The sequence below is a fragment of the Podarcis cretensis genome (assembly GCF_951804945.1).
Source record: "Podarcis cretensis genome assembly, chromosome: 7".
Taxonomy (NCBI): Eukaryota; Metazoa; Chordata; class Lepidosauria; order Squamata; family Lacertidae; genus Podarcis; species Podarcis cretensis.
In genome coordinates, this window is record NC_137176.1 from 54,043,337 (window position 1) to 54,054,588 (window position 11,252).

The window sequence follows — 11,252 nt, forward strand, 5'->3', positions numbered from 1 at the left end:
CCTAAGGCAAATGTCTCACTCTGCCTATTGGGAGGGCAAGGAGGGTTGGCCATGGAAAAATATTGGTCCCTGGGGTACTCTTATAATCACCCACATATAATTTGGTACATGGTTTTAAATAGTATGGCTCCAACAGGGGAACCCACAAACCACCATCTAGCTCAGCATATTTTATTTTAAATATGTAAATTGCATTGTTAGGTTAGGAATCTACTTTATACTGAATCAAATCAGCATCCATCTCAGTCCTGCCCATGCTGACTGGCAGGAGCTCTCCAGGATTTCAGACGGGTCACATTCCCACCTCTGGAAAAACTGGAAGCATCTCTGAAGACAAAGTGGATGAGCTACCACTGAGTTTCAGCCCTCCTCCCAACAATATCAAGTTGCTTTAGTATTGTTGATGCAGCAGCCAACAGAACTGACTATCCCCCTTGTGTTTTCTCCTTTATATAGGAAAACTGGGATGCAGAAATTCCTTTTAGATGAGGATGAAGCCTGGGCTGGGATGCCAACAGATCTCAAGTAGCATCCAACCATCTCTTTATCACCTGTAGAGACTGAAGAGGTGCAGTGTCCTTGGTGTTGATGTGATTTTCCAGTCAGTTAAGTAGGGCAGAATTGGCTTATCTGCCCTTCTTGCACAGTAATGGCACTCCAGCAGCTTGCAAAAAGTGCTTTAGGACAAGTATCACATAACTGAACTCCTATCATAACATGATGGAGTTTCAGATGAAGTTTTTGCCATGGTACAGGCTAGAGAGGTATAGGAAATGCCAAAGCAAATTGCCACTGGATTAAAACATCTTCCCTATAAGGAGTGGTCAAATAAGTTGGGGTTTTTTCATTTCAAAATACAGATAATTGAGAGGAGGAGGCATGACAGAGATTTATAAAATTTATGAATGGTATGGAGAAACTAGGTACAAATTATCTTCTCTCAAACAAAATAAACTCTAAGTAATCTAATGAAACTGATTGATAGTAAGTTAATAACAAGAGGAAGTTTTATATAACTGTATATCTAAAGATGAACAATTGCATTAGTAAAGCAAACTGATCTCACTTTGCAATTAGATATAGAATGAACAAACAGAAGAGATGGAACCTCTACAAGCTATTGTCACATGAAGTGGTCTGTAACTTCAGAGGAAGCAGATCTCTCATAAGGAGGAGAATATAAACTGGTGGCTGTGTTGATTGACCTGTGAGCTGAAACGGTAGGGCTTCCGTGCTGAGGTAGTACCTGCCCTCCATTTCCTAGCCAAGGGAGTGGGGTTCAGAAGGAGCTATCCAGACCTGCAGGGACTGTTCAGAGATGCAGCTGCTGAGGAGCTGTCCAGCATTTCAGCATCACAGCACTTCACTCCTGTTTCTCAGTTTGCTGTTGAGCCTCCAGAGCACAGTGACTGCAAAAGGATGCGCAAAAGCAGGACACAGTCTTGGTTAGAAAGGTAAGGGGAAACGGAGGATTCTAAGCGTTAACTAATGATTCAGGCTTTAATGAGTGTAATAAAATAGTGTGTGAAGAATGTCTGTGGGTGAAAAAGGAAGACGGAGACATAATCTGTGAGTGTAGATGGGGAAGAGTCTCATTTAGGATTCTTCAGTCACAGAGGCATGGTTTTTATATGTGTTTATTATTTCCCATGAACAAGAATTTTCGTAGCATATTCCTCCTAGGCAATGTGCGGAAAGAGAATTAATGAAAACTATAACAAGAGAGGTAATTTTGTGCTTAATTATATAGAGACATTAAATGTCATTTCCATACAATGTTGAGCTGCATGTAAAATAGCCAGGGGCATGTTGAAACTTAATTCATTTGTTTTAAAATTTTATTTTCCTTAGGAGATCAGTACAGTCAGAGTGCTCCAAAGTGGAAAGATAAAAAGGAAGCAGGATGCAAAAACTATTTAACTGAAAGACTGCTTTACTGGTTTCAGTAAATAGAAAAGAAAGTGCTAGGAGAGGCAGTTTACCTGAAAATTAGCTTGAATCAAGCAGCTTCAAGAAATAAGAGCCTGAAGGAAATCTCTGATGCAATGTATTTCAAATAGACTGATCTCACTCATAAGGTTTTGTAAAAGGACTGCATCTAGTAATCTCATCTAAACTAAACAATATTTAACAGAGGAGACTGATATTTGTCACTGCAGAAAATGGATAATTTTTCCTCCCAGCCCAACTTCAATGTTTCCTGTACTGATGTGGATTTTGGCTGCTATAGGTCAGGACAACATGGGCACAACATGACAGCTCCACAGCTGATTCCTAAGTTCTACATTGCCGTACCCATCATCTACTCTGTGATCTGTGCTGTTGGGCTCACTGGAAACTCTGCAGTCATTTATGTCATCCTAAAAGCTCCCAAAATGAAGACTGTCACCAACATTTTCATTCTGAACCTGGCCATTGCTGATGAGCTCTTCACGTTGGTACTTCCTATCAACATAGCAGACTACCTGCTGCTTCAGTGGCCCTTTGGCGAATTCATGTGCAAGCTGATCATCTCCATCGACCAGTACAACACTTTCTCAAGCATTTATTTTCTAACTGTCATGAGCATCGACCGATACCTGGTGGTGGTTGCCACCATCAAATCCAAGAAAATGTGCTATCGCACCTACAGGGCTGCCAAGACAGTGAGTCTCTGTGTCTGGGTTTTTGTCAGCATCATCATATTGCCGTTCAGTATCTTTGCCAAGATACACACTGAAGAGGGACGATCCCAGTGTGTCTTTGTCTTTCCCAGCCCAGAGGGCTTCTGGTGGAAAGTGAGCCGCCTCTACACCCTTATCTTGGGCTTTGCCATCCCGGTGTCCACCATCTGCATCCTGTACAGCACCATGCTCTTCAAGCTGAGGCGTATGCGGCTCCATAGCAATGCTAAAGCTTTGGACAAAGCGAAAAAGAAAGTGACAATCATGGTGCTGATCATATTGGGCGTTTGCCTGTTCTGTTGGACCCCTTATCACCTGAGCACTGTGGTCGCCCTCACCACAGACATCCCACAAACCCCTCTGATAATTGGAATCTCCTATTTCATCACCACCCTGAGCTATGCTAACAGTTGCCTCAACCCGTTCCTTTACGCCTTTTTAGATGATACTTTCCGGAAGAGTTTCCGAAAGTTGGTTGAATGTGGAACTCCCTCCTAAGATTCCAGATCTTTTTCTAGCCCCTTTTAAAATAAGCTTAATGCATTTTGAAGAAACTTCACGAAGCATGATTGGAAGGGACTAGCTCTGGCCATAGAACCAGATCCAAAATGTTGTAAAACTGAAAATTCAGGAATTGGCTCATCCTCTTCTTCTTCAAGCAGTGTCCCCGTATCCCTGCCAGGATGAAGAAGCTTGCTGAATCACCACATTACATCCTCCGGAGCATTTTTGCTCTTGTTCTTTCTTTTTTTGGCACTACATCTATTCATTGTGGATTCTCCTCCTATTGGTATGGAATGCAACATAATTCCTTGGAATGTAAAAAAAAGAAAGAAGATTTAATATTCAGCAGACCCAATATACAGAACAGTACTAATTAAAACGTGGAGTTTTTTCAAGCCAAATAAAGGTGTGCAGAGTGCCTTTGCTTAATGAATCTGAATCCTGCTAGTTTGATACCTGTATTATATTTATCTTGCTGTATTACCTTCCTCCATCATATTTTATTACATATTAATTCTGCATTTGACAAGGTAAACTTTTATGACAAGGTAATGTGTTCTTCTACAGCTCCCACACATTTAATTGGGGGGATGTGGGCCTAGTTGATTCATTCTTCCTTTCCTCCATATTCAATCACATTGTGTATTTTAAGTTCTGACACATCTTGTAGTTGTGATTATTATTATTCTGTAAAAATACTGTAATTAAGGCTTAAACTGCTGCACAAATCCTCTGCGTACAGACTTTCTTAGATATAAGTATTTTGCAAAGGAAAGTGCCCTCTAGCATAAAATGTCATAGCTTGATCTTTGTCACATTTTTTTTTTTTTAAATCCCAATCTTTTCTTCTTCTTTTTTAAATACTGGAGATAAGAACATACAAAGCCCCCAAATGGGATATATATATATATATATATATATATATATATATATTCCTAATAAGATTTAAATATTCACAGCTTGTTGCTTTGTAAGTGCCAAGTGGAGATGGGGAAATAAATTACTTTTTTGTAGCAACGTGTGTCGAGAGCCACCTTCAGTAAGAAGCAGAAATTTCAGTCCAAGTACACTTCTCTAAACACCAGGAAAAGTTCTCATTGGAAGAAAGCAGCTCCCTGCTTATAATAAGACTTCTAAACCTGGAGTATTCCCGAGATTCTCAAATCTTTTCTTGAATAGTAGAAGTTCTTATCTGGCAAGCCTACATCAACTTTGGAAGGCATCTTGTGAAAAATTCAATCTGAAGCTTCTCAAAACGAGTGCTTTCCCCAAAGATGATGGAGAGGCTTGCCTGATACAAACTACTATTCAAGAAACAATTTGAGAATCTTGGGGAATACTCCAGGTTTAGATACCTTGTTTTCCTGGGGTTTGGCCACTGTCACATGCTGAGACAGATGGATGTCAACAACAACAACAACAACAACAACAACAACAACAACAGGCATCTTGTTTTAGGCACGGGCCTACTTCCTTCCAATGACCATGTCACAATGCTAGGATTACCTGAATCCATCCATTTGGGTGATATATCTTTTTATTTATTTATTTAATTTTTTATTTCAAACATACAAATAAATACATAGATAACAAATGCATACTTTGCTACCTTCTATATAAATCAAATAATGTCAGACTTAAAAACCTTACTTCTCAACATATATAAAAAGAAAAGGGAAAGGGAAACAAAAAAGACAAAAAAGACATAAAGACAAAACAAAGATAGTGACAAATCACTGGACATTTGTGGTAGATCACTGGTAGATCACTGTCTCCCCTAAAAAAGCTCAAGAACTTTGACCTGAACCCCTAAAAATGGGCTTTCCTCATCCCTAAAAAAAGCTCAAAAACTTTGACCTGAACCTCAAAAAAGGGGGTAGATCACTGCCAGTTTTTAACTCTGTGAGTAGATTGCAGTCTCTTGGGAGTTGGCCATCCCTGATATAAAAGCCATTACAGGACTGAATCATATCAAATAGTACCTAACAAAAAATACATATTGAATTTGTTTTTGTTTTTACCAGTAGATCACGATCTACCTGTTGGACATGCCTGTTGTATATGATACCTTTCCTTATGGATTGAATCTGTTTACATACTTTAATTGTTGTGGACCTTGTAATGGTTCATTTTACTTTACTACATCCTCCCCCCACCCCGTGTTTAATGTTTTTTCCTCATCTTGGTACGAGGAAGCGATGTATCTCTGTTTACGGAATTATTCCAAACACAACCAAATTTTAGATGTGGGAGGTATATCTTTGTACTACTTAAAGACCTTAGTTTGCAGTTTCTCACATGCAGTCATGGGCTACCCATGCAGGAACACAGGAAAGTGCTTTATACCAGGTTAGACTACTGGTCCATCTTTGTTCAGTAGTGCCTATGCCGACTGGCAACAGTTTTCCAGGGTTCCTGGGCCCTATTTTCCAACCTTACCTGGAGATGCCAGGGACTGAACTTCAAACATTCTTCATGCAAGGCAGATGCTCTACCCTTGAGCTCTGGCCCTTCTTCCTCCATCCCATTGTTGAGTGTCAGTCCCTTAAAGGAAGCAAGCTACCTCCCAGACATTTTGTGCACTTCAGCTTTAAGAAGCAGATTTTCACAGGGAAAGCTCTGGGGCCAAAAGAAGAGTGCTCAGACAAGGAGCTTGGAAGTGCGGACCTGTGCCTGTAAAGAGGGGGGGGGAAAGGTAAGTATGGGTAAGCCCTAATTAAGCAGCAAGTAGCTAAATATACGCCCGTTGATCCCAGAATTCCACAGCAATCCAGTAAAAGAGCTGGTTGACACTTTGCCTCACAAATGGGCTCGAAGGCAGGATGAACACTCAAATATCCACTCTTCCCATGCCTCCTTACAGGCTGGTGGTCTTTGGTACTGCATTCCCCAAAGGGTGAGAGTAAAGTCATCTCCCACATGCAGCCAAGGAGGGGAGCAATAATCTTATCAATGGGCCCTCCCCATTTGTTTTAATATTAATTTGGTAGATTACAGCTTGAGTATATTGAACTTTAAGTAAAGGTAAAGGGACCCCTGACCATTAGGTCCAGTCGTGACTGACTGGGGTTGTGGTGCTCATCTCACTTTATTGACCAAGGGAGCTGGCATACAGCCTCCAGATCATGTGGCCAGCATGACTAAGCCGCTTCTGGCGAACCAGAGCAGCGCACGGAAATGCCATTTACCTTCCTGCAGGAGCGGTACCTATTTATCTACTTGCACTTTGATGTGCTTTTGAACTGCTAGGTTGGCAGGAGCAGGGACTGAGCAATGGGAGCTCACCCTGTTGCAGGGATTCAAACTGCCAACCTTCTGATCGGCAAGTCCTAGGCTCTGTGGTTTAACCCACAGCACCACCCGCGTCCCATATTGAACTTTACTTCATAGTAAATTAATTACATTAAAATAACTACATCACCCCTCCCCAAAAAAAACCCAGCCACACAAACTCAGTTTCTAAGAAATAGTGAATTGATATTTTGAGGGGTCAGGGGAGCTGATGTCCCTTGAGTATTTATACCTTCCATTGCTTGTTGGAATTGTATGTGTATGTAATCCATCATGCTGTTTGAGTCATCATGACACAATATTCCTGTCTTACAGCCATCTCTGAATTTGGAGCAGAAGAATTAATCTGGGGATACAGAAATTGCACCCCCTAGATGCCTGGACTACTATTTCCATCTTCCTTGACCATTGGCCTGATTGGAGCTGGACTCCAAAACTATCTGAAAGGGCACAAGTTCCCTAGCCCCGAGTTAATCCTTACATATCACAATTTGTGTACGCACATTTTAAACCATTGTGATTCTCAAAAGTTATTGGGAGCCCGTGGTGTCTATGGGGGGAATGAGTACATAGGATACACGTTTGTGGGTTGAAACAGGTGACAACTTTATCAGGTATAATAGCAAGCCAGTGGTGTTGGCCTGTCAGAAGGGCAGCACAGCACAGCCCCTTGCTGTTAGAATGTTATTTCTGCTAAACTGTTGAGAAACACTCAAACCATTCTTGGGGCTTGTCCACTATTAGACCCCAAAGTGGGGCAAGCCAGACATCTGGGATCCCACTGGCCAACACAAGTCTGGACCCCTTTCGAGCTGGGGTGTGACTTGTGCCCCTCTCCCCCAAGCCCCTAACTGGATTCCCCCTCCTTATGTTTTGCCCCTGCTCAATGCCATTTCTGTTCAAAGTTGTGACAGCTTATAGAGCAACATAGAGCAAAGCACTAGTACCATGGATAAGCTTGTGGGGCAAAATGACCCTCTCTGTTAGGTAGCTAAGGCTTTTAAGCTATTGCTTCCCATCCAACATCCTCTCACAGGATCTTTTGGAAGCTGGCTAAGAAGACCAAGGCTTCTCTTGGGAGCCACTGTGCAAATTGCACTCTGCACTTAGGGGTACACAGAACGGTACCTTATAGTACAATCTTTCTATTGCTCAAACACTATGGTTATATCCAAAGCTAGTTCTACTCTGAGTAGGCCCACTGAAATCAATGAACACGTCTAATTTAGGTCCATTAATTTCAGTGGGTCTACTGTGAGTAAAACTTAGTTGGATGCAAGCCATGACTGCTGTCACTGATCTGATAGAGAGATTTTGTATCCTTCTTTCTAGAAGAGTGAAATCAGATGATGAATGGTTATTTCTATATATAGCATTGCCCTGCTGAAAATATTCAAGTTTTTTTTTTGCAAAAAGATACATTCCAAAATATTTGCTGGAGGGGAAAGTTTTCATGGTGGACATGAGTGTGTGTATTTGACATTTTATGGAATTCATGTCTCTAGTGAGCTCTGTGATTACTTTTCAAACAGAGAATGACAGTTCTTTTTGGCCACAAGAGGGAACTCACTGGATTTAATCAGCTTTTTCTTAGTCATAATATATCATAATATTGGAGCCCTTACTTTTATTACAGTCATGAGACAGCATTAAAGATGAAAAGATAATTTTAAGATGGAATTAAATTTATATATGCTTTCACATTGCAGAAAAAAAAATCCTAACTTCATATCTACACTGTTGGAGTCTGAGATGATGGTAACTGGCTAGAAAGGGGATTTGGGAGTTGTAGGTTAATGAAAATGTTGACCCAGTATGCAGCTGCTGTGAAAAGCATGGATTCCATGTTGAAGATCATTAGGAAAGGATTTGAAAATTAAACTAACACTATCATAATGCCTTTGTACAAAACTATGGTGCAACCTCACTCAAAATAGGATATTGTGATGCTGCAAAGGGGCCTGGATGCTGGAGCAACTCTCACATGAAGAAGAGTGATCACATTTGGGGAATTTTAGCTGGGGAAAATTGTGAGTAGAGGGACTCAGCTCTGTGTTGATGTTACTTGTAGAGACATTGCCTTTCTTGCATGGAGGAAGGTATCCAAAAGGTCATGAAATCACTACTAATGAATTTACTGATTTTTCCTGAGTTTATGTGTAAAAATCTACAACACTCAACTGTAAGAGGGTGGCTAGTGCTTCAATCTTGCAGGTGAGCAAATTCACAGAAGTGATCCATAGAAAGTGCAGTAGTAACCAGGTACTTGAGTTGGAAGGGACCATGAGGGTCATCTAGTCCACCCCCTGCAATACAGGAATCTTGGGGCTCAAACCCACAACATGAAGATTACATGCTCTACCAAATGAGTTATCCCAGGAATTGGGTTTGTTCCCTTGCAAATTAAAAACTCTGTTTTTAGGAACATTTCTCTTTTTAAAGTACACCTACTGTATATACATACACACAAAAACAAACACACACACTTTTTTGTGCATGGAGCTCAAACAGGACGCAAACTCCTGAAGCAAATGAGATTATAATCTCTATATATAATAAAATTACTTTCTGTAACAATGTATGCAGTTTTGCTCTTAAATGCTTCATACAAGTTCACTGTTAATGGGTTTTCTTCCAAGTGCCTTGATCTCCTTAATATACCATTTTAATTCCACAGTGACGTACTTGCTTTCTCACAGAAGAGTCTCAAGAAGATAGTGCAGTGAAGATGAAGAGAATGGTCTGATTCACATATAATGACAAATCATAGTTCGCTATCATTTGTAAGAATGAGTATGATCTCACATTCACATGCTTTCCCCTCATATGTACAGCATGCTTAGTTAATAAGCCACGATATCAAACCATGGTTTGGTTGTGGCCAGATATCACCATTTGTTCACTATGGATTTATTTATTTTTTTAAATAACCCTATCAATTTCCAGTATTCAGATGAAACAGGAAACTACTGTTTGTTAGAAACTGGAAGAAACTTTCAGCTTTCTCCCTTTAGTCATAAAGGAAGGGGGAAAGGGAGAATGCATGTAACAAGAAACTGTGGTCTGAATTGGATCACTGTCTTTCAACAGTTTGGGTAGCAACAGTGCCCTGTTCCTCATATCCACAGGCTTGTGGCTCAACAAAATGCTACCGAATTACAAAACTATGCTGCTGCTATGGCTAAAATAATATTAGCCTCCTGCACCAGCCTGTTGCTTTTCTTTTTTGGAAAATCTTCAATAGTACAATGTCCTTTTCCCCACCCAGATTAGGCACTTTGCTAAGCCCAAGAGAGAAAAGACACAGAATCCAGAATTAAGTTCAAACTTTAATGGAGCCAAGTTCCACCAGCCCTAGCCAGCAAAGCCAAAGGTCAGTGACAATGGAAGTTGGAGTCCAACAACTGGCACACTCCTGTGAGTGCCCTTGGCAGGATCTGGTCCCAGGAGGTACAAGCAAAGCTCTCATCAAGGGGAGCAGGGTTGAAGGTGCAGCACAGTCAAACAAACCAGGACTGAAGAGGAAGACCGTGTATACTCTGGCCTCCCACACCACACCCTAACCATAGCCAATGGTAGTGAAAGTTTTCAGGGATTGCTTCCTCACAAGGAGACCCCTTACTCACAAGCTGTGCAAGGAATCTGACACTGACATATGTATCCTATGGTGTCACTCTTTGGTCCAGACATGGACCTTCTGGCACTAGCATTTTGTAGACCTGTGGGACAGCCCCACCTCCACCTTCTCTGACAATCTCAAGGGTTTTCCAGCAGGCCTTGCCTCAGAGGTCCCCTTAAGAGGATTCTGAGGACGGGTTTCAGGCACCTCAAGGCACATGACCTTTGTTGGTCCTCCTCTGAGGACTCTGTGGCTACAATGACATCACACATTTGAAACTGTAGTTTGTTAAGGTTGTGAGAGTTTCTATAAGACCTCTATTTCCCTCACACAGCTACAGTTCCCAGGGTTCTCTGGGAAGAAGGGTTGATGGTTAAACTTAGTCTTTGAAGAAAAAGCAGCAAAATGTATGCAGGAAAGAAAAGGAGAGAATAATAATAATAATAATAATAATAATAATAATAATAATAATAATAATTTATTTGTACCCCGCCCATCTGGCTGGGTTTTACCAGCCACTCTGGGCGGCTTCCAACAAAGACCAAAAATACACTAAAATGTCACACATTAAAAACTTCCCTAAACAGGGCTGCCTTCATAGGTCTTCTGAAAAGCAGCAATCAGGAGTAAAACATGCTCCCATAATCAGTTTCCCACTTAAAGTCACTCCATCTTGACTACTATTTGTGCTTAAAGGTGCTTTATGCAATTAACAGCATCTTCAGGGGGTCAGTAGTGCCCTCCTAGTGCCCTAGTCCACTTTGGGAGCGTATGCCAGACTGGGTCCTCTAAAAAATGCATGAATAACATCCAGTGGCAACTTTAGAATGCAAAAACAGGGCTGAGAGCCTAGGTGAAAGTAGCCCAGAAAAGACAGTAGGGAAACAACAAAATTAGTATCAGTGCAGTAGAAACATGAATGGGTATTGTTGTGACAACTGGACACTCTCACTTCCTTGGCCTTGAACGATCCTTTCCCTGGTTAGCATCCAATAATAGCTCAGTCAGTGTGAAGTTTGGACTAGCCACTATGTCTTGCTTCAAAAAATGATTGTTGCCACTGTGTTTATTTATCTTTATTTTGACAATTTGTATACTGCTTAATCACAGTCATCTCCAAGAGGTGTACAGGAGCCCCAATACGATAAGACTAAAAGTGAACTAAAACTATAAAA

General features: G+C 41.0%; 1 protein-coding gene across 1 annotated transcript; it reads left to right on the forward strand.

Annotated features, from left to right (window-relative positions):
* Positions 1–1,117: 1,117 nt before the first annotated feature.
* NPBWR1 (neuropeptides B and W receptor 1) lies at positions 1,118–4,040 on the forward strand. The gene is made up of 2 exons (XM_079983329.1): positions 1,118–1,454; positions 1,852–4,040. Exon 2 carries the CDS (start codon positions 2,163–2,165, stop codon positions 3,159–3,161), a length of 999 nt encoding a protein of 332 aa, XP_079839455.1. The 5' UTR covers positions 1,118–1,454; positions 1,852–2,162; the 3' UTR covers positions 3,162–4,040.
* The last annotated feature ends 7,212 nt before the right edge of the window (positions 4,041–11,252 follow it).

Coding starts and splice junctions, on each gene's coding strand:
- NPBWR1 (XM_079983329.1), top strand. CDS start 2,163: ATGGATAATTTTTCCTCCCAGCCCAACTTCAATGTTTCCTGTACTGAT.